This window comes from Sander lucioperca, chromosome 10 (genome assembly GCF_008315115.2).
Source record: "Sander lucioperca isolate FBNREF2018 chromosome 10, SLUC_FBN_1.2, whole genome shotgun sequence".
Classification (NCBI taxonomy): Eukaryota; Metazoa; Chordata; class Actinopteri; order Perciformes; family Percidae; genus Sander; species Sander lucioperca.
The window spans coordinates 20,027,576-20,051,490 of NC_050182.1; the positions used below are offsets into that span (position 1 = coordinate 20,027,576).

At 42.0% G+C, this 23,915-nt stretch overlaps 1 protein-coding gene across 2 annotated transcripts in view; it reads left to right on the plus strand.

The window, feature by feature from the left end:
• The first annotated feature begins 1,647 nt into the window (after positions 1-1,647).
• The window catches only part of LOC116066567 (E3 ubiquitin-protein ligase RNF19A-like), a 57,450-nt gene continuing 35,182 nt past the window's right edge, over positions 1,648-23,915 (plus strand). For both annotated transcript variants that reach the window (XR_004108990.2, XM_031322708.2), the window contains exons 1-2: positions 1,648-1,886; positions 20,774-21,745. Coding sequence is in view for 1 of the 2 variants with exons in the window: in XM_031322708.2 (XP_031178568.1) it covers positions 21,051-21,745 (695 nt within the window). In the remaining variant the exon portion in view is untranslated. The remainder of the gene's footprint in view (positions 1,887-20,773; positions 21,746-23,915) is intronic.

Consider the following 23,915-nt stretch of genomic DNA (forward strand, 5'->3'; position numbering starts at 1 on the left):
TGAGCTTTTAAACATTATTTCCTTTTAAGTTGGAATGTGTGCTTTTATTACATCTCCTATGCTTACTTTACTGACTTCACTGAATTATTGGACCAACTATGCATTTAATATATTACCACAGTGTCCAACTTTATAAGGGCTGTAGCAGACTCTTCCAATGTCTCCCTTGACACTCCAGCACAAACACACCCAGGCTCCGATCAGCCTCAGCTGGACCAGACTGTGAACATATTTCAAAACCTGATACAGTACATGGCTGCCCCAAAACAACTTTCCACTGGGATTTCATAGGATTATCCAGCTTTGACCCTCATAGTGTTGGTTTATATGGTTATGGTTCACAAAGGGAGGATTTTGAGTAAATATCGTTCATCTCCGCAGTTTATATAAGACACCAGCAGTGCTGTATTCACTATCTGTTTTCAAAGAAGTCTTTTTCATTTTAAGGAATAATGCTCATCTGGATAGAGCTTTTGTGTAGCCTGATTGTAAGGTCCTGTGTAGGATTTGGAGTTGTGTACGTATACACACTTTGCTAAATACAGCATGCATGCGTGTGTATATGTTGTGTGTACAAACTGACCTGCACCTATTTGAGAAAGAACCTTAGAGAACTTACCCTAGATTCCTGCCCTCACATGATTTCCACAGTCTGGTTGAGGCTGTTAGTTGTTTTGGTCGGCTTTCCTCCCTAATTAGGCTGTACGGAATCCTTTCCACAAGTAGTCAGAGTGTTTTTGACAAGTCTTTGAATATGTATGGTCTCAGAGCTGTAGAATTCCACCAGCTTATTTATCACTTCCTTTTGTGACCCTTTACATAATTATTAACACAGAGCTATTGTGTAATCCTCTGGCTCTGTCCTCTTGGCTTAGATTTGTCTGTCTGGGGCTGCCCTGTCTGCCAGTCAATCAACAAAATCTGTCATATACTCTATGAATATGAAAGGTTCCAACCAAATTGAAAATAAAAACAGGTTTTGTATATAGGCTATTCATGGGATGTAAGGGAAGTCATTCATGAGACATGAGGGAGCTTAGTGCTTGACTTTAATGTGTGTATTGCACACGAGTGTACACCATATTTGTTGTAATGCATAAAACAATTCTTCATGCTTGGCTATTCAACTCACTTTGATCACTCAGGCTAATACAATGTATTAACGGCAGTTGATAGGTTGTATGGCTGTTTTACCAGTTGCTATAGACGCAGAGAAGTGTTTGAAGATGACATCAAGCCTTATATGCCTTTGAGCTGTACTCATATATTTTATTTATTGTTTTATATATACCCAACAGAAAAATAAATATAGCAAAGATATAGGAAAGACTGCATGCAGCTGGTTGGTGTAAATGTTTGGGAAGAGTAGAAAAATCTGGTGGTTATATTACATTTAATAATAATAATAATAATAATAATGAATATGTTTTACAGATTACATATCAGCTGTTTTGTAAAAATGTTACAGAAGCCAAAGTGTTGTGCTGAATCTACATCACGGTAGAGACAAGATTTTTTTCTTTTCTTAGGCTAAATATTATCTAGCTATCTAATCTGTCTCTGATTAGGCCCGTGGTTGTATTAAGAGAACAGGTCCATGAAACTTTGGTCAAAATCTCGCGATGCGATTTGAATTTCTGAGCTAGAACGAGAACAGTGAACAACAGAGGGTGCTCTGTAGGAGCTGTTGTCGTTCGAAACAGAACGGATAGGTGGGACCGAAGACAGAGGAAAATAAGTGATAGAAGCAGTGGGGAAGTAGCTAGCTAATTCACGGCACGGCACAGGGACCGCTGAAAAATTAACTTGAAATCGTTTTGGGAAGGCAGAACGTTTCCTTTCGTCTTTGTTACTGTCTGCGGAACAATTGTCACTAGCAACAGACGGTATGTTCTCATCGTTTCTAGCTAACCTTGCTAGCCAGCTGCTAACGCTCGCTGTTATTGGTGTTTAGCTAGCTGGCTTTCTGGTTATCGTCAGTAAGGCAAGCTCAGACCTATGGAACATTTCTAGTGGCTCAAGGCTATATTTTGCTAACGTCATATATCCTATTTTCTGTCTGGACACGTAAACCAAATGGTGATAATTTGTGAGGTGACGTAAACTGACATTAAGCACAATGAACTCTCGAGCTAACCTAGCTATATCAATCTAACGTAATTGAAAAGTCGAAGACAAGGAACGGTACAAAACGCAACGCCAACTGTTGGCATTGTCATTACTTTTTAAATCAATCAATCAATAAATCAACCAACGGTTGCTTGCCAGTATATGATTGCTAGACTTAAGTTTGTAGTCAATATAAGACATTTAATTGTTTTTACCGCAGCAGTGTTCAACTTGGGCAGCAGGGCTGATTTGCTAATGACTGCCATGACAAGTAAAAAACTGAAAGCAGCCAGAGAAAAAGTTGTGTGTATTTTTTTTAACGTTGTGTCTGTCACACAGTTAACTAGAATGTAAAACAGGGATCTGTGTTAGTGGTAGAAATGAGAAATGTTTCAGGTGGTAACGTTAGCTAGGTGCTTCTTTTTTTGTGTGTGTGAAAAATAGAGAAATTGGTAAGAGTCTGTTTCGCATTTTTTATTCTTCTGTATTGCAGGGTGTGTCAGGTGACATGCTTCTTGTAATACCTGCCAAAAAGATAAAGATGGAGACCAACACATAGTTTAGATAAACGCACAAAATGCAAATATGGATTAGCAGCTTTGAAGTGACGAAGACTAGACATGTTACTTTGCAATAGTAACTGGTAACAGTAGAGCTTAAGCAGGAGAAAACTACCATGCTACCAAACTACCCGATCAGCATCATGTTATATCTTATAAATAGGATGTCTTGGATATGTGTATGCTTGGGCCTTACAAATTAAGCTGCAGTTCTTGTGCCATTAATCAGCACATGCCCAAATCTGGAAGAAAAGTTAGAGCGCCTCTTATTCAGTATGCAGGGGATCTGTGTCAATGTAGTGAATGTGTATACACACAGTACAGCAGAGTGGAAATGTTGTCTTACGTCCCAGCTGTCACCAAGTGTAGTTGTTCTGCTTGACTTATCATCCTTGGTTTAAGAAAGACTAAACACAGTCGTGTGTTTTGGCACCTTGCGTTTGCCCTGTCATTGTCATTTGCTGCCGGTGGTGAAAAAATTCGGGAGAATTTTGCAGCCACAAGCGCTCATCCTCTGGGTTCTCTCTATTGTGGGAAGCACAGCTCAGTCCAGACACTGCTGAGCTATGTGGAGACCTGAGCCTGAATAACCCCAAAGGCCGTCATGCAGCATTTCTCTCACAGTCCTTTAGTCAAGGATGTAAAGTTGAGCTATTTTTAGGATGTGAGGCCTTTTCAGTAAACTTGTGTCTAGATACATTTTTTGTGTTGGGCTATATAGCTGACAATGTTATGACAACATTTTTAAAAACAAATAATGGGAACAATTTATTAAGACTGTAGTAACAAGTACTGTTACAGTACCAAGCAGTTATTGGTCTTGTATAACAGTTTGCTATAACTAGGGCTGGGTAGAAAATTCAATACTACTTCAGCACCGACCGAATTGCCTCTAAAGTATCCAGTATCGAAAAATGCCTCGTCATTCAATACCTAATTTCAATACCTAAGGAGTACATCTCATCAGCGTCAGTGAGTCAGTGAGCCAATGAGCATGCAGCATGCTTCTACCAAGATCTAATAATGCTTGTGATTGGCTGTCTAATGTTACACACAGATGAGGCTAGATGAGTAGCAGCTGAAAAATGAATAAAAAGATTTGTGCCATAATGTTATTTCTTTTTGTTTTATAAAATTGTTATTGAAAAAAGTATAGTATAGGAACCGGTATCAGAGTCACGGTATTGGTATTGAACATTTTTGAACAATACCCAGCCCTAGCTATAATGTCAGTTGTTGACTGTGAAACATGCTTGAGTTTATTGGCCAAATGTAATGTTTTTGGCTAGACCGCAGCAATGCGAGGCGTGTGTACCCACCTGTCTGTAGAATGTGTCTCCAAATGCGTCCTCAGTGACGACTTGTGATCGGATGTTCGGATCTCACTTCCCCACTCTATATGCAAATAAACACGTACATCATTTCCGTTTGCATATAGTTTGTGTGGGTCAGGACACCTACCTAGCAACATATCAAGTGAATGTACAGCAGAGTTTACAATTGTGTGCACTGTATGGGAAAGCTGTAGCAGGAAAAGTTAACACCACCTGTTTTCCGGCACTTGTGACGTTGAACGTGACACCAGGAAGAAAAAAAAAAATAGACAGGCATACTCATCTACTGGCAATGGGAAAAGAGTCCTGCATATGACTTTTGGTGGAAAAAGGGTATTGGCTGCAAAAACTTCCCCTTCTCTCTCTACCAGTGGTACCTGCTGGCATTGTGACACACATCAGCAGAGGGAGTAGGGAGAGGACAGGATGATGTTCACAATGTAGCATTATCGAGAGAAAAAAAGGGTGCATCTTCCGGACGCGTCGATAGTGAGTTTACCGCGTCCTTTATAATTTTTTTCTAGAAGGCTGGAAAATCTGTGTAGTGCTGTCACAGCCTTCCACCATGTTTTCATTGACGCAAAACAAACATTGTATACAGCGCCTGAGTCTGGGAGACTGTTTCCACCTTTGCTTGATGCTGGAAAGTACCGTGAGATTTTCAAAGCGCAGTAATCAAACCGTTTTAATAATACTAATCAAAATTTGAAACGGTAATACCAACCGCCAGGAATTTTACAGTGGTTTATCCTTAAACCAGTGAAAGTCTCATCCCTAGTATATACTTAACCAAAAGATATTATAATAATTATTATTTTGTCATCTTGATTGTCATTCTATTATATGTTGGTCTGTTCTGTACACATGACAGCTGTTGCATGTCTGTCGGTCCAGGGAGAGGGATCCTGAGCGCTCTTCCACTTTTTCCTCGCGCTGTGACTTGTTTTTCCGTATCCAAATTCTCTCTTATTTAGTTTGTGTGTGTGTGTGATTTAAATAAAATTGACTTGACTATTGCTCAGCACTAACGATTTCTAATGGAGGCTCCTCACCATGAAGTCCATTTATTGTGTTTTATGAGTGTTATAGAGGCAGCCCTTCAGAGACATCAGTGTTTGTGTTTCAGAGGCCTCCCTGGGCTTAGCAGCATGTTGTCCAGACCTGTGTGTTCTTCCAAAGAAATGTCATTCGCCCAGCATGACGACCTGGCCTGCGTTCTCTGTGTTTGTCAGGACACGGGTCACCTCCCTCTCTTGCTCTATGGTAAACACAGCTGCAAGGCTAGGTGGTGACCTCGCCACATCAGGGTGCTATCAATAAATTATTATGCGCACCGCCACCTATGCATCTTGGATGACCAGGCACCTTTCTCATTGTGCTTTAAGCTGGGCTAGGCAGGTTTTTTTTTTTTTTTTTTTTTTTTGCCACCATTGGTCATCAAGTCCATAATAGTCTCGCTTTGCCAGACCTTCCTCCACAGCGCTGAGGAGCAGGGTCTGGCTAGTCCACACAGAATTCCGGGATAGGAGAAAAACGTGCTCTGGTTTATTGGCATTTCTTTAAACCAATCACATTAGTCATGGGTGGCAAAATAGCCTCGTTAAGGAACTTGTTTTGGTGGAACGTGTACGTTCAAAAGTAGTTTTAGTCGTGCAACAGAAAACTCAGATTGGACAGATAGTGTAGCTAGTGGCGTTTTTCCATTACAAGGACACTTCGCCACGACTCGCCTCGACTCTACTCGCCTCGCCTCGACACACTGTGCGTCCGTTTTCCATTGCATATTTTAGTACGGCCTCAGCATGACTGGTCGTCTTGCCGGCTCGACGCACACACCAGCGCACAAGTATAACATCAGGCCACTTGAGCTTGTTTTACAGTTCTGTGGAGGCTCCACGCAGAGCTTTCACCGTAGCCTATGTAATATGTGGCCTGATGTATACATTTGTCAGCTGGTGTGTGCGTCGAGCCAGCATGTGTGTGTGTACGTAGGATACAGTGAAAGCTCTGCCTGGAGCCTCCGCAGAACTGTAAACAAGCAGCGCTGTAGTAAACTGCCGTGACCTAACGCGACACACACACAGAACGTGGAAGGTGTGTGTTGTTGCCAGAAGACACATTTAGTTTCTAAAAAAGCTGGAGGCAGCAAAAAAAAAAACAGCTGGCTAAACTGTTTTAAAATAGCGGGTTTGTTCAGGACACCCCCGTCTGTCGCTTTCACGTCACCTTTTCGGCTCGCCTCAGCTCACTTGGAACCTCGACTGAGGAGGTACTAAAAAAAGTACCTGTTAGCAGGTACCAGGTACTTTTTTTTCGTAATGGAAAACCAAAAAAGGCGAGTAGAGTCGAGAAAATATAGAACGAAAAAATAGAATATCAATATGTGATGGTCAAAGTTGATATTGTGGCGGGCCACCGCAAATAAATCAATGTATGGGAAACACTATAGTGGAACTCTGTCGGCAGTAAAGAGACGCCTCCCTCGACTCGCTGGCAACTCGGGTGCCGCTTGCTGCCACTGTCAGTAGCTCTCCCCCCTCTTCATTAGCTATGTTGGTAGCTAAACTAATCTCAAAATGTAATTTTGGGTCAATGCGACTGATTCAGTACCAGTAACAATTATCTATATTGGTGCTTACTTAGCTAACGTTATTATCTAGTGAATTACACAGCTTATAATGCTAACTAGCTGACGTCACTTACTTGTCAGAGAAGTTGACCAAGTAGGCTATTTAACTAAAAAGCCAAGTAATGAGTGGCACGTAACTTTAAGACACTGTATTTGTATTTGTTTATGGCTTTCAACTGTCCTATGAGGCAAGTCAATTTATCTTCTACTTGTCGTTCTAGCATATCTCTTTAAGAGAATAGCAGAGGCGCTGTGTATATGCGTGGGGAGTGGTAGAGCGAGTGAGAAAGTGAAGATTAGCTTTGGAGCGAGTACCGACTCCGGCGGCGGAGACGGTGAAAACAAAGTGTCTCCCCTGTTCTTTCTGACCACGGTTGGAAAGCTGTAGCAGGGAAAGTTTACCCTCTCCTTGATGTCATGTTGTTCACAGAGAAGTAGAACACCAAAATGAGTAGAGGAAAATGCGACGCATCAAGCCCAGCCAAGCGGACCAATCACAGTTGTTGCGGTTTGCGTCGCCGCAACGTGCAGTAACATTTCTGGGGAGGTGCACGTCAGATATAGGGTCCATATCTACCCGTATGTACCTACAGCTTAGATTCAACGCAGAACCAGAAGTGAAGCTCTACATCAATAGAGAGAGAAGAAACTCCAGAACCAGGAAGAAAGTAGTCGGCTGGAAATGTTTTATTCATGTCCAGCCGGCGAAGAAGTACTCAAAGTTTTTTTTTTTTTTTATGAAGTAAAACTTTTAACAATTAATAGCAAAACTATTAATACCACACAGTAAAAGTCCTGTATTCTTTACTTTAAGTGAAGAGCGGCATTAGCACTATGTACTTAAACTTACTTAACATCTGGTCAAGGTGGAGCTTTCAACTCTAATATAATGCTGGATAGTTAAATGAATAATAACGCATCCTATTTCAATTGTGATTTTTGTGAGTAAAATCTGAATCTGCAACATTATCAGTAACAATGCTGTCAGGTAAATGTAGTAGTACGTTTTCCTCTGAAGTAGAAGTACACAGTAAGTCAGTAGTATATAGTTGAGTTGTAAGTTATTTCGGGGAACAATGGTTCTGGAGAAAGCTGCAAGCAGTGATACTGGAGCGCAAGCAGTTGGCCCGTTCTGAACTACACAAGGAACATATCTTAATATAACGATACCGTTGTCATCTGCTAGGGATCGACCGATATGGATTTTTTTTAGTGCCGATACCGATTATTTTTTTTTTTTCATCAACCGTAGCCGATGACCGATACGGGCTGCCGATTTTCTTGAGCCGATATTTGGGTCCGATACGGTACTTTTGCTCCCTCAATTTACATCATAAAAATGTAAACCCTGCCACACTGGATTTGTTTTGGGAATCTGCTCTGCCATTTCTTTAAAAATAATAAAAAAACACAGATCAGTGTCACTTCTGCAATCATCTTCCATTCATATCACCCAAATGATGTGTGCAATGTGCATCATATGGATGGGTGCACTGCATATGGTTAACTGTGCAAGGGTAAAAGGCTTTCATCAACATCTACAACACAGCCTTGATGATGCAATGCTTGCTGACATAAGACAGATATAAGCAGGTCATCACAAAATGTCCTTTGTCAACACATTTAAATAATTTGAGAAAACAACAAACCTGAAAAGTAGCCATTGAAATAAACTGCTTAATTTGTAATTTAAGACTGCCATAGCACTCTACTAGTGGGGCAGGGGCAGTGCATGGTCTGCACGTGAACTGCAGCGTCTCCAGCAACACAGAGCTGCCTGTGGACGCATGTCTGTAATAATGCCGGGAAAAAACTATCAGCGAACGCAGCAGCCGCGTATCGGCCAGCCGATAAAATCGGTCTATCACTATCATCTGCCATATTGCACATATAATGATATTTGAATATATTGGATATATTCGGCACTTTACAGCCTTGCTCTTTGATGCTGCTTTGGTGACATATGCTTGAGCATAGGATGGCGGACTAAGCAATGGCATTTCCCCTGTACAGTTTTATCAACAAAGGTTTTTCTTGTACCTGTCTCTGGCTCAGATATTTCTCTGATTTCCGACTTCTTGTTTGTGCCTAACTCTCTGAAGTGTGAGCAAGTAAGAGGTCTTTGATTTTTTTTCAGATCCTTAATGACTGGCCCTTCTTTCCCTATCCTATTGAAAACTTTGAAACGGTTGTCAAGCTCAAGCGCTAGCTGAATGTCGTTGACTCTCATGGCCTCAAAGGATGTTTTCGGTGTGTGTATCAGGCAATCAGTGTACATGTTAGCTTTCAGGCTGAACAAACACAACTCTTTCAGGAGCAACCATAACTGCATCCTATTCATGAGGTCTGTGCAAGTAAAAATCAGTAGTAAAGATGAATAGGTAGTCTTTAAAAAAACAGAAACGAGGATACACAATGCATAGTTACTACTAACCTAACCAGAGATATCAAGGGGATGGTTACGCCAGTATTAATGGTATGGCAAAATCTCTACCAGGTGAAATCTCAATCGGCTTGCTGAGTTTTTAACTCTCTTAGCTGAGCTGAAATGCCAGGATGCTTACCTCATTTCCTCCCCCCTTGAGTGAAGTGTGGGAGGAAAGAGGGGAAGTCTGGAAGGAGGGGGGCAGCTGGAGACTGTACTGGCTTTGTTGGGGTTGGAAACTTTTCCTGTTCTTCTCCCTGCTGGCCTGCCTCGCCTCTCTTTGTATGTTCAACAATGCCTTCCCTGTTCACGCTGCTGTTGTGGTTGCTGTTTGCATCGTTTCTAATCCTTTGTATCTTGTAGGGTCAGATTCAAAACACAATGCATGACCAATACTATACTGTGTGGAATCTTTACTCCCTGCAACAGAGGGAGATATGTTGTCAATGTCTTCTCCGAACACCAGTACAAGGTTAAAGCTGGCATTTAAATACAGCCACTGACCACACCCCTAGTTTTTTTTTTTTAGCTTGCTCCACACTTTGGTGAAATGGGAAGGGATACTGTTTGATTTTCATCCCACATCAGTCAATAGCTGCTCAGCTTGCCCGCCAGGAGGTTGCTATGTGTCTGTTCATGATGCAGTGCCTCACTAATGCATTGACTCTCCCCAGCCCCCTAGAAGCCCAGGAATGTGCATAGAGGCAGCATTACAAAGGAGACAGACAGGCCAGGAATGCAGTTGGAGTGATACTGACTGGCCGAATACACAGGCTCAGCTGCTGCATGTTTGACTGCTCACAATTGTCTGCATGCCTGTCTCATTCCTAGCCTGCCATTACTGTTGTCTCGCTGTCTCTCTATCTACATACATACCTGTCCATCTACCAGTCCATCTTTGAAGCTATTGTGTCCCTGATTGTCCCTAGGTGTATCTTTCATCTCCTGTTTGTGCATGGTTTCCTTTGCCCCACTCAACCAAAAACATGCACGCTGCTTAGAAACATCACTCACTAGGGAGTCTCTACTGGCTAAGTTTAGACTTATGCCACATTTCCACTGCATGGTATGGCTCGACTCGCTTGTAACCATTCTAACCATAGCACCTGGTACTTTTTTTTTTGTATCGCCTGGAATCGTTCCTTGAGCACTTGACATCCTGCACAAACGCGCCATTTAAAAAAAAAAAAAAAAAAAAAAAAAAAAGCCCAGCTATTATCAATCGAAACAGATTTTTTTCATTCACTTGACCCAGATTTAGAAAAATGGCAGCCCTCAAAACCATGCCGTGGCCAGTTGAAGAAGTACTGACGTTCCTCTGTATGGTTGCCGATGAAAGGATCCAGTTGTATGTATGCGTCACGTTGAAGATGTCAGTTTCGCTATGGCAATCAGCAAAGAATCCTGCCTATATTGAGGGGGTACCATCTGCAGTGGAAAACGAAATAAAGACCAGTACCTGGTACTAAAAGCGAGTTGAGCCGGGCTGTACCATGCAGTGGAAATTTGGCACTAGAATAGAAGGTCTAATTATCAACAGAGTGGAATGACGGGCATTCTTTTGCACTGCTGAGTCACCTAGGGTAGTTCTCTCCTTGCTGTTAAGACTACCAAAAGGTGCTTCCTTGGCCTAGGAAAAGACCACGCTTGAACAAGGAGAGATTTGCCCTTTATATTTTTGTATATTATTTCCCTTTAGTTTACAGGTGGCTTTACTAGGCAGATGCTTAACCAGGGTGTCAACGTGTTTGAAAAGAACTCAGTGGGAACTTTAAAAGGTCCTCTAGTGTGTGTGTGTGTGTGTGTATGTGTGTGTGTGTCAGTCACATTCAAATCAAATGATTATGATACGATGATGCCCAAACAGGCAAGTGGGTTGTTAGATTTACTTGCCCGACGTGGCGTTTTACTTGCCCCGGGCCATCAGGCAACCCTTACTGTTGAACCCTGTGTTGAGAGGACCACTTCACTCTTTGTGACTCTTTCACTCTTGTTAATACAGAAACAGTCATAGAAAACACGGACCGCTGTAGTAATGTTGCTCAAGTAAATGCTACACACATCTTCTCAGATGTAGTTTATCACTTAAAGTACATGCACGCATATTCAAACTATTAGGAGAGGCTTGAAGTAGTAGAACATTTTAGACCATATGTTATGCAAAACAAGAGATACTGAGAATTACATAGGTTTTAAATCTCCCCACTACTCGGGCAAAACAGTTGAACCATTCAATTGTGATGTACCCGTAATGGTTTTCATTGGGTGTGTCAGACCCCATTTTGTCATAATGAAAAGCATCAACATGATGACTAATGACCCAAGTTTTCAAATGGCAGTATGCCAGGCACACTTTATCCTGCAGTTGCATCACAGTAGGGCTGTGCGTTATGGCCTAAAATGCATCACGGTTTAATTTGAAGATGACAGTATATCACTGTATATTCCCTTTTCTTAAAATTTCAATATAAATGCTTCTGAAGGGGTAAAACACTGGTGTGACAACTGCATGGCAGCTATAAGTGTATCCTACTCTTAAAGGCCCTGAACACCCACACAGGTGTTTATAGTTAATGTGGATGATTGGACTGTGTGGGTGTGGTTAGACTGAGTGATTGACATCTTCCTGAGTCCACTGTTAGTGTTGTTGCACGTGTTAGGGCGGGACAAATGACACCTTTATCATCCTTATTGGTATAAAGAATTGTGACCTAATAAGTTCCCATCAAAGCTCCGGCCCATCTTCAACCTGAACAGAGTCTAATCAGCCAGAATAACTGAAAACACCTGTGTGGGTGTTAATGTATTACTAGGACATAAACTTAACACAACAAGTAAGGAAATGTGTGTTTGGTAGATTATTTCTCTGTGGTAATGATGCTTTTCGGCAGTAGGCCTACATCTTATACAGTTGGAAAGCCTGTTAAGTTCCCTTTCAAATGGTTCCCCATTTGTAAGGAACATGCATTTATGGGATGAGTATGTGGGTTGCGCCCATGAAAAATTTGCCAAATCTTCTCTGCCAATGCCAAACAGCTTATTCTGCCATTGACTCGTTTGGTGGCATCCCATTCTTCAACCAGCATTTGTCGCAAGTCAGCCAACGTGGTTGTGTTGGTCACTCTAGCACGAACAGCACACCCAAGCTGATCCCACAAGTGTTCAATGGGGTTGAGGTCAGGACTGCTGGTTGAAGAATGGGATGCCATCCCACAGCAGTGTGTGACCAGCATGAGGAGGAGGAGCCAGGCTGTTGTGGCTGTGTATGGTTCTTCCACACGCTACTGAGGCTCCTGTTTGTAAAATGAATACATTGTTAAATTGCCAATATGTCTTGTTTCTTCAAACTCCAATCATCCAATCCACCAAACACCAAACGACTCAATGGCAGAATAAGCTGTTTGGCATTGGCAGAGAAGATTTGGCAAATTTTTCATGGGCACAACCCACATACTCAGCGCTGCTGCTCATCTCACAAATGCATGTTCCTTACAAATAGGGCACCATTTGAAAGGGAATTAAACAGGCTTTCCAACGGTATAAGATGTATTGCCAAAAAGCATTGTTACCACAGAGAAATAATCTACCAAACACAAATTTCCTTACTTTTTGTGCTTTCACATAGTATGGAGTAGGTCTGGACCTGAATGTTTGAGTATTCAGATTTGTTCTTTTGGTAGGTGTTCAATTTTGGGATTGGGATATTTTTTCCTTCAATACCGTAGAATAACAGAATCCGGCTAGTTAGCTAGCTTCCACGCTTGCTCACTTGAGGGCTCGTTGGCTCGTTCTCAGTTTATTCTGACCAGTTGTGCGTTGGCAGAGTGACACCTACTGTACCATAGGTAGAGTTACTCCGTCATTCTTCCCGCTCTTCCTCGCTCATGTATACGGGGAGAAGTGGCATAACCTGGTTATTCACTTAACCGGTTACCCTGGTTACTGCTGTGCATGGAAACACACAGTGTTTCATCTAGGGTTTTTTTTTCAGCAGCGGGTAAAAAGAATTTGGGGGTAACAGAAAGTTTTCTGATCCTGGACCGTCCAGACTCCACGCTCAATTAGCAAACTTACTGCCGTTACATAGGTGAGACCCAGCGCTGCCGCTGTCCACCAGCCAGTTGTTGTCCCTGGCAATGAGGTTTGCGCAGGCTGAATTTGAATTGCTACAACCACTGACTGGCGGCCAGGAGTGAGGCAGAGGGATAGCAGGGTGCGCTAGCTAGCTAATTCTTGTCACATTTGTGGTCTGATAAACAGTAAATTCATCAAATTTGCCCCATATCGCTATTTTCTAAGCTATTGCAGCTGTCATAATTAGCAGAACCATGTGAGCGCGGTTTCCATGGGAACGGCAAGGCTTTTATCACCGTTTGTCACTCTGCCTGAGAAGACAGTGCTGTACTCGCTGTTGTTTATTTGGTTGCCATGACTTCCAGGGCTGCCTCTGAATAAAGTATATAACGGAAACACTGGTTAGAAGCTGTCAAAGGTGATTGCCCAAGATTACTGAGAACCTTTTTCTGATGAACCTGTGTGGTCATTGCAGTGGTCAAACTCTGTGTCTAGCAGTATGTCACTTCTGCATGCCTCCCTGCACACGCTTTATTTGAAACAAGAGTGGATGCTATAAAATGTAATCCTGAGCAATTTAAAATGTTTGCTTTTGCATACTTGTGGCTTCTTCTCTGTAGTTGACATATTTTTGTCCTTTTCGGAGTGCCAACACTAGAGCTGGGCAATATATCGATATTATATCGATATCGTGATATGAGACTAGATATCGTCTTAGATTTTGGATATCGTAATATGGCATAAGTGGTGTCTTTTCCTGGTTTTAAAGGCTGCATTACAGTAAAGTGATGTCATTTTCTGAACTTACCAGACTGTTGTAACTGTTCTATTATTTGCCTTTACCCACTTAGTCATTATATCTACATTACTGATGATTATTTATCAAAAATCTCATTGTGTAAATATTTTGTGAAAGCACCAATAGTCAACACTATATCGTTGCGGTATTGATATCGAGGTATTTGGTAAAAGTGATCGTGATATTTGATTTTCTCCATATCGCCCAGCCCTAGCTGTCACAATCATGAAATTTTAGTTGACGATTAATTGTCATACAAATAGTTGCGATTAATGATTTAATGACATCCCAAGTTGTAGGGTATGTGAGTGGAAACACATCGAGCATGCCAAAGCACATTCAACAACATCCCCCAGATGGGACGAGGAAAAAAGCAACCTGTATTTTTTTGCATTCTTTTTATTTCTTACTCTACAATTTAGAGTAAGAAGTACTTAAATCGGCACACTCAAAGAAAAGCCTTTACTGCTGACTACAGCCCGCAGCCGATGAGCTGACATAGGTGTTTCGTTTTGTGAGTGGGACCTAGCCAGGGCCTTCAAATGAGACCGCTGGGCTAGTCTACCTATATCATCGGTCCTCTCATCGCACGCACGCACGCACACACACAGAGCTATCTGCTCAGCAGCGATAAGCCTGGACCATCACTCCTCGGCTGATTTAGACGAGGTGGGAGCTTTGTGACACAACAAGGTGGTACTATTGGACTGCAGCTTTGCTTGTGGAAAAATGCACAACATCCTAAAGGAAAAAGCTAAAGGGGGTTTCCACTGGATTTCTGTTATGTTCTTTTGCTGCTTCCCTTTTTTTTTTTTTTTTTGCATCCGAGTGCTTTGTTGCAAAAAAAAAAAAAAAAATGACAAACTATGATTTTTCTGTTAAAAGTTTGTTCTTTAAAGCCCACTATATATGTTACTGTGTGCAGACTACTAAAGAACATGGGAGAATAAGTTTATGTTACAACATAACAAGAGGGGAAAAAACAATTTTTCAAATCAAAGTGCAGGAGATAAGGCCAGCTCTGCCCACCTCATCAGAGTTTACTGATTTCAGACCTAGCTCAAAGCAAGGACAGGGGGGTGGGGGGGTTCTGGGGAGAAAGAGCAGTATGTGTTTCAGAAAAGCAGAGAAGTCAGTGGTTTGGTTGCAGCTGTAGAGGGGCTGTGCTCAGTGCTGTTTTTTTTAATCTTTTTATATTATTTATATTCAGATTGACAGATTGTGGAAGTTGTTTTATTGCAATAAGTGCTTATAAAATATGCACATGTACAGTATGTGTGAGAGCATGTTCTGTATGGTTTCATTGCCAAGGTGTAACCAAAGGCACCGATAAACACACATACATATTCAGGGATGGACACCCAGCGAGCAAGCTGGAACTCAGTCGCAACACTCCTAAAATAACAGACATTCTTTCTTCAGTTCTCTCATCACCGCTCCCAGAAACACAAAGCACAACACAGATGTAGAATCACAGAGAGTACAGACAGGGGTGAAGCAAACTGTGGTACAAACCTACGGTTTAAACTTGTCAGCCACCCCCTAGAACAGTGTGCCTATCAAGTTCATACTTGTTTTTAGTCCTGTTCTCTTTCCTGCGTGTAGATGATCTCTGCGGTTTTACATGGCTTTGTTCGTTTGTTAAGGTTGTGGCCTCTGATGGCAATCCATACTTAATAGCTCACGTGGATTTCCTCAGAAACCGTACACATCACCACCCTTCCTTCCAGACAGATTTCTTACAGCAAATCTTGTTGTGGGCTGTCTAGTAGGCCAAATTACTTGCTTCAGATGGTAATTTTAAATCCAGACTTTTATGCCTCTACAAATGGACTTTCTCTGTCTATCTAACCTGTAGAAATTCTGCATGTAATGACTAGCCTGTAGTTTTTTGGAAAGCTAGATCAATTTATAAAAGGACGATCATCAAATTACAGCATATGATACAGAAAAAGGCAGCTGTGTCAAGACTACATAGAATTTTCAGAAGGCTTAGTTGGTTATAGTTCCATATGAGTCGACTTATCACAAATGAGGAAATTGCGACACATTCTGTCTGTTGTTTAACTGTAGAATAACCTGCTACTGTACATGATTTGTCTTTTACTCTCTGGCACATTTTATGCAGTCGATGCAAAACTTGAATGGATTATATTGAAATGTAACAATAGACCTAACCTCTAAAAACTTGTTTTGCACCATTTTACTTTTAGTGTCCATCTGTCTCTCTTTGGCTCTTTGTTTCTCTTACCCTCTCAAATGTGTGAAATTCTCAAGTGGACAGAACACTCAGATTGGCTCAGAAGCCATCTGTCCTGATATTATCATTTTATGGAGTGACTAGTCACACGAACACGCTCAGACGTGGCGATTACAGAGAAGGAATTATGTTTTGTCATACAGGAAATTGTGAAATTACCAGTAAAGGTCTGTCGAAATTCCAATGCAAGATCATGCCTTTGTAAAAGATCTTGTAGGAATACAACATGGTTATCTAGGTCTTTGTTACTGTAAATTGTTACTTAAATCTTGTGCTGTTTGACCCCGGTTTTATTTAGCTTCACAACAGTGCTTTGGCCCTGTAGGGCTAGAGGTTGTGATATTAAGATATTGCAGCTTTATATTACTTTTTATTTTTGCTGTAGCGCTTTATTTACAATGCCTGTAGTTTGTTAGACCATTCCCCTTGACATTTAACATAATTTTGCTGTGTTTTCAGTAGTGGTCCACCAATATGAGTTTTTCAATGGCCAATGCCTTTATTTAGAAAGCAGGGCGGCCCAGGGCTGATATGTAACGCCGATATCGTACTGTTGTTTAAAAAAATATAATGCAATTTAATAATAACCAATGACACAATTGCTGAACTTAAATTAACATTTATTTAACACAGTTATTGTCTCTGTTTAGTTTGTTTAATTGTAGGCTATAACTCGCAGCAAAGTTTTGAAAATGGGCTGATAATCTGCGATTATCTCAAAATGGCATTAATCGGCCAACCGATTTAATAGGTCCATCACTAGTTTTTAGCCGATTAATTTCAGGCTGTGAATATTCATTAGTGGTGTAACGGACCATAACTCGAAAAAGCTGTGACGCCCGCACAGAGCTCAATCGTATCAGCGGCAGATGGTAGTTGAGTCCCCTGAGAAAAGGGGGCTTTGAACCGGGTACAGGTCACCGCAAGCTGCCAGTCGTTTCGGCGGACATTACGGTTAAGTTTAGGTGACAAAAAGTGAGAGTTATGCGTCGACAACAGTTAGGTTTAGGCACCAAAACGGCTAGTTAAGTTTAGAAAAAAGATTGTGATTTCTAGGGTGGAAGTCCTTTGTTTTCCCCCGGGAAAGCGAACTCCGCTCCCCGGCTTGAATGCGCTGGGTCTATGACAGTTCTTTAAGTAATAAATGGAAAGCATAAAAGACAATTCCCCCATTTTTTTGTGCTAATCTGGAAATTGATCCGATCCGTGACTCAAAAATCTGAACCGTGAGTTTTGTGATCCATTGCACCCCTACTGTCTAGCTTTATTTATGTCCCTTAAATGTCCTTATGTCACCTGGAAAATTTGCCTAATAAAAATAGTTTGTTTTCAGATTGTTGTTGCTGTTCATCTTCAAGGTCACATATTATGCGTTTCCGTGTTTTCTGTCATATCTACAATGTTATAATGTCGGATTTTCATGTTAAACAATGTCATCTTGGCTGCCAGTGTTGTTAATTTCTCCCCAATTCCGGGTCACATTACTGCTGAAACGTGTCCGATTGGGTAGTGTTTGGTTCAGAAGCCTTAATCTGCCATTTTTGACGGTAGAAAGTGCTGCTTCGTTACACTACAATCTAACGTTAGCATACTGCTAACTATTAAGTAGCTACATGCTAACGTGATATAGCTGTAATCTCGGCCAATGCTGGTCTTTCTGGACTTTACTGCTGGAACATGTCCAGTTATGTAATATTTGGTTTAGAAGCCTCTATTGGTGATTTTTCACGGTACGATACTGCTATATACTCCGTTGCAGTAGCTCCAGCTTCAACTAGTGAAACATGGAGCGGAGGCTCCAGAGATTCCAGGAAGTGCGCTGGCCAATCACAGCAGACGGTGCTTTTTTCTGGAGGCGGGCTTAAAGAGACAGTCACTCCTACAAAGCATCTCATACAGAGGGTGAATACAGGTGCAGCAGCCATGGGCAGGATGAGAAAAATAAAGTGTTTTTTTTAACATTAAAGCATATAAACATGTTCTAGTACAAACACTAAATGCAAGTATTATCCTGAAAATGCTATATAATAGTTGCCCTTTAATACGATCCACTTGTGCAACTGCCATTGTGATTTACAGTAGACGCTATCTAAATTGCTGCTGCGTCAGAAACCGGTCTGCCAAGGCGAAGCATTATTCCACACTTCCTCCTGTTTGCCATTATCAGCAGAGGACGGCCTGGGCCCCGTCACTGTTGATCTTACAGACACATCAGAGCACACTCAGACAAAATAATCTAAACTCATGATCCACTAACTCGCTTTTTCCAGAGCTTTCGATCGCATCTTAGGGTTTTCATCGGTGGATGGAGATGGCTCAGTTGAATCACGTGACCCAAGTATGGAACGTTGGTCATATTGGTGATAACATTAGAATCGCTATTTGTTTTTGTGAGAACTGAGATCACGATTCTCTCATGCTTCTCAGGGAAAGCGTTTATTTTCTTCTGTAACCAAAACAAATGATTGCTATTTGCACTTTTGCATTTCTTGCCTGTAAACGTGTCCTACAAAGAAACAAAGCAAACATATGGACTTATATTAAACAGCATTTATTAAAATACCAACATGGTCAACAACATTTCTCCACATTAAAAAACAAAGAATTGCCCTACCTACCTATGATCCTTTGAATGATTAATTGTGCGGCCCTAGGTAACAGACTAGACTTGCCGTTTAATCACTTTAATGTCGAAATTGAAACCCACATTATCTTTACTTAAAGTGCCCATATTATGAAAAAATCACTTTTTCTGGGATTTGGGGTGTTATGTTGTGTCTCTGGTGCTTCCACACACATACAAACTTTGAAAAAAATCCACCCATGCTGTTTATAGTGAGATACGGTTTCTGAATGTGTCCTGCCTTCAGTCTCTGGGTGAGCTGTTCAAAATCGGCACGGCTTTCTACGTCACAAGCCGAAACGAGCAGGCTAACCGCAACCATTAGCTCGTAGCGTTAGCATGCTAACGCTATGGCTAACGCTAGCATGCTAACGCTAGCATGCTACCTCGTTCTCAATAGCAAAGCACTGCTACAACACACACAAGTTCACCATAATCTACAAAAGAACTACTTACATGTGCGCCCTCATTTAGAAGTCTCCCAGCTAATCCTGCCTTGTAACTGACCAAAGTTGTAGAAACAGCCTTTCTTTTACTGTCTATGGAGCTAGCTAGCTGACATGATCTACATCTGAGCTACTGGGCATGTGCAGTGCAATCAAAGATAGTACAGAAGAAGAAGAAGAAAAGAGGTCTCACTCTGTAGCTAAAACAGAGACCAGGTGAAAAGAGGATCTGCAGCAGTGAGATAGAGCACTGCAGTACAACACAAATATGGTGTTTTTTGAAAATTAAACCATGTAAACCTATTCTGGTACAACCTTAAAATACAATTATGAACCTGAAAATGAGCATAATATGGCTGCTTTAATACATAGCAAGAGGTTATGTGTGTTTGATTTCCTGAAAGGTTTGGTGGACCTTTTTATCAATTATACAGTCCTCCAGCATTGAAATGATATATTAAAGGGACACACCAAGTACTGCTATAGAGCAAAGTTTCTACGAATGAATCCCTGTTTTGTTTGTACTTTGTGCACATGGAGATACTTGTGTGATCCACAATGCAATCCTGCCAGAAGTTCAGATTAGTTTAACATTCAGCATGTTAAGACATGTTACCCAGGTCCAGCAGCGTAGCCAATTTTCATTCTATTTCGCCGATTGACAGTTTGTGGCAGTGACTTGAAAAGAAAGAAAGCAATGCACCAGCAAAGGCAGCGGAGACTGCCAACTACAAAACATAAATGTAAACAATCTAGGGCTGCACGATTTAGAGAGAAAGTCATATTGCAGTTGCGATCTACAATACTTGTGATTGCAAAATCATGGTATATTGAGTCTACTTGCTTGATTATCAAGGAAAGTGCACAAAATACAAAAACAAATTGAAATTTGTGTATTTCTCAACGAGAGAGAGAGAGATTCTTTGATCGTGAAGCTGATTGTTATTGTATTGTCTTCCGGAGAGCCAGAGAGGCACAGCCGTGGTGTGTTTGTGGTTCAATCTGTAACACCGGTGTTGTCACGAGATTATTTCCCTGTGGGAAAATTTCCTCGCCGCGGCATCCTTGAACTACAACCAGAGAGAGGTGACTGCATCAGAGCCAAAGTAACACATTTGGTATCGGAAATCACATAAAAAAAATAAGAATTCCTGAAGAAGCGGAATATCACAGCCGATAATTGTCCAATCCCCTTATTACAAATGTTATATGAGAAATGAAATGCATTTAACTTGGCTTAGGAAGTAGAACAATGAATAATGTTCCTCCTCTTTCAGAACTGCAGAATGTGATTTATTGTCTTAGGTTGACTGATGAAAAAAACAAAACAAAGCGAGGTATAACTTTTTCAGAATGTTTCTGAATGGAAAAAGTATGCATTTCTGTTTCATTGCATTCACACTGAGTGGTTATTGAAATTGAATATTAACATATATTAAATCTCTTCTTTTCTGTCTCCCCCTACTTCTTTTCCCTTCTTTTGCCTTTTCCCACAATTTTCTTTTACACTCCAGGTTCTGTTGCATCCGTTTCGCAGCAGGTGACCCCCACCCCTTCGCCAAAATCCGGCTATTAGATGTGACCACGAGGTTGATCAGGAGAAGCCATCATGTCTTAAACGCAGACGGGCCCTCCGGAGCCCTGTCCCCCCACCCTGGACCCCCCTCCCCCATCCACCACCTTACCCCTTCTCCCAGCCCCATCCCACTCCCAGACCTCCCTGCACATGTGAGGGACAGGCTGCCCAGCCCTGGCTCCCCCCTGGCACACCCCTCCCCTCCCTCCTTAGAGATGAGCCTGCAGAAGCACCAGCACCAGTTGGGTGGCTCTGACCGGGACCTGCAGTCCACTGCTTCCTCCATCTCTCTGCCCTCTGTGAAGAAGGCCCCCAAGAAGAGGCGCTTCTCCCTGGCCTCCCTTTTCAGACGGCGGGTTCGCGAGCCCAAATCCGGGCGTCAAAGGTCCCGAGAGCTCCAACAACCCGGACCTGTAGGGCTCGGAGGGGTGGATGGCATCGCCAGTATCGAGAACATCCACTCTGAGATGTGTAATGACAAGAACTCTGCCTTTTTCTCTGTGGCTGGGGCCGGCGCTGCCTCTGCTGCTGCTGCTGCCGCCTCCACCTCTTCTGCCTCAGGGCCTTCTTCCTCTACCTCCTCCTCTTCCTCCAAGGCAGGGGGCGGGATGGGGGCGGAGCTACTGGAGTGCCCGCTGTGCCTTCTGCGCCACTCCAGGGAGAGCTTCCCTGACATCATGACCTGTCACCACCGCTCCTGTATGGATTGCCTGCGCCAGTACCTGCGCATCGAGATCTCCGAGTCGCGTGTCAACATCAGTTGCCCCGAGTGCTCGGAGCGCTTTAACCCTCACGACATCCGCATGATCCTGGGTGACCGGGCCCTCATGGAGAAGTACGAGGAGTTCATGCTGAGGAGGTGGCTTGTGGCTGACCCTGACTGCCGCTGGTGTCCTGCACCGGACTGTGGGTAAGTAGCGAATTTAAAAACACAGCACGTGAAAACAGCCACAATGACACTACACTCGGCTGCAGCTCACACTGATCCTGTCATATAAGCCGTGGAAATCTCTAGATTCTCTCAAAGCAGCAGATGTGTGCCTGTATGTCCAGGGTGTCTCAGGTTGACCTGCTGAGGTAGTTGTATGTGGTGTGTGAGATGGAGTGGGGTACGTGTTTCCCAAGGGAACCGTCTTTAATGGGAATAATATACGGTGAAGTAAAGTGGCCCATTGGAAGAGCAAATTAAAATGTGAATACAACAGCTGAAGAATGACACAGTAACTCAGAGAAAGAATAGAGTTTTTCAGTCAAGTTCATCTAGTCTTCAAAGACTTTATGTTCTATTAAAGTAATAAGAATATCCCTTACACATGTACTGTTGCTAGTGCTTGTTTTAATTAATTACCATTTAGCCTCATTTCCACGGCATGGTTCGGCTCAACTCACTTTTGGTACCAGGTGCCTTTCTCTATTTTGTTTTCCACTGCGGATAGTAGCCTCTCAGTGTAGGCGGGATTCTCAGCTGATCGCCATAACAGCGCCTCATGAAACATCAGTGATGACCTCATCTTCAACATGTATATGCTCCCACTAGCTCACATCTTGGAAAACAAGATCATCATGCACAACAAAACAAAACGTGCAAGAATTAAATCCCCCTTCCAATACCATGGATATAGTGCCATTCGGCCAGTCATGCCAAAACACCAATTTGTGAACTTCAATATTCAATGGAAAATAATCTTAAAGTGAAATAGAACATGAAACACAGCGCTTTTAAGCTGGAGAGCAGAGTTCACTTTGCGGCGAAAAACAAAATACTTTAACCCAGGAAACGCTCTACAGCAGAGAAAGTCTCCCAGGCCTTCATGGCTCCGTGATTGAAACTTAATCTCGGGTCAGTCACAGAAGGGCTGGGAGGCTTCTGCTACACTCGGATACAACGACGTCACACACTCCAGGGTTTCCCTTTAGGAAATTGGCTAGCCAGTGTTTTGCAGCTGTCATCTTTGAACGGATGAACTTTTCTTATTCTTGAACAATCTCCTTGTCAGCACCTTGCTTTTGTCTCCTGTCTATTGACTGAAAGCATCATGCATTGCATCACCTCAGCTGTCACTCTGTCAGAAATGTGAGGATTTGCTATGCTGTTCTGTGTCATGTAAATACACATGCAATTGCAGAAGACACAGGGGGAAACAGGCAGACTGACAACAGCTGTAGATTCTACTCCAGACTCTGTTTAATACAATAAAACAGGTTAAAGTACACAAAACACACTTATTATGTTATTTACTAGCTGATGGTCTGTACAACAGTCTCACATTAAACATGACTCAATTGCTGTGCAAAATTGCAATGCTGCCCTTATCTCCCCTTGTGGTTTCCAAGTATTATTTTGTGAAAATTAATTGTTTCTTGTGAATTTAGTGGTGGTGGCGACAGCCAGTTCAGACAGTGTCCACAACCCGAAAGAAAGATTTGTTTCTCTAATAAAGGTGTTGCTTAAGTGAGAATAGAAAGGCCTTCATTTGAAAGTGTGCACTCTCGTCACCCTGTCGTTATCAATTAAGGATGAAGTTGTCTCCACATCCCCACTGGGAACCAAAAGTCCATCATGGGACATTTTTACATGATCATAGATCAACATATATTATGCATTTGCATAAAGTGCTCATACAGTCAACACAATGATTGAGGATGGACAAAGCATCATCAGTTATGTCAGGATTATACTGCAGCCTCTAGATGGATCACAGTGCTGATGAAAAGAGAGAGACAAAGTGGTTTTCTAGTAGGGCTGGGCAATATATCAATGTTATATCGGTATCGTGATATGAGATTAGATATCGTCTTAGATTTTGGATATCGTAATATCGTAATATGGTAAGTGGTGTCTTTTCCTGGTTTTACAGGCTGCATTACAGTAAAGTGATGTCATTTTCTGAACTTACCAGACTGTTCTAGCTGTTCTATTATTTACCTTTACCCACTAAGTCATTAAATCATTTCTGGAGATTATTTATCAAAAATCTTATTGTGTAAATACATTTTTTTTAAAGTACTAATAGTCAACTTTACAATATCGTCGCAATATCGACATCGAGGTATTTAGTCAAGAATATCGTGATATTTGA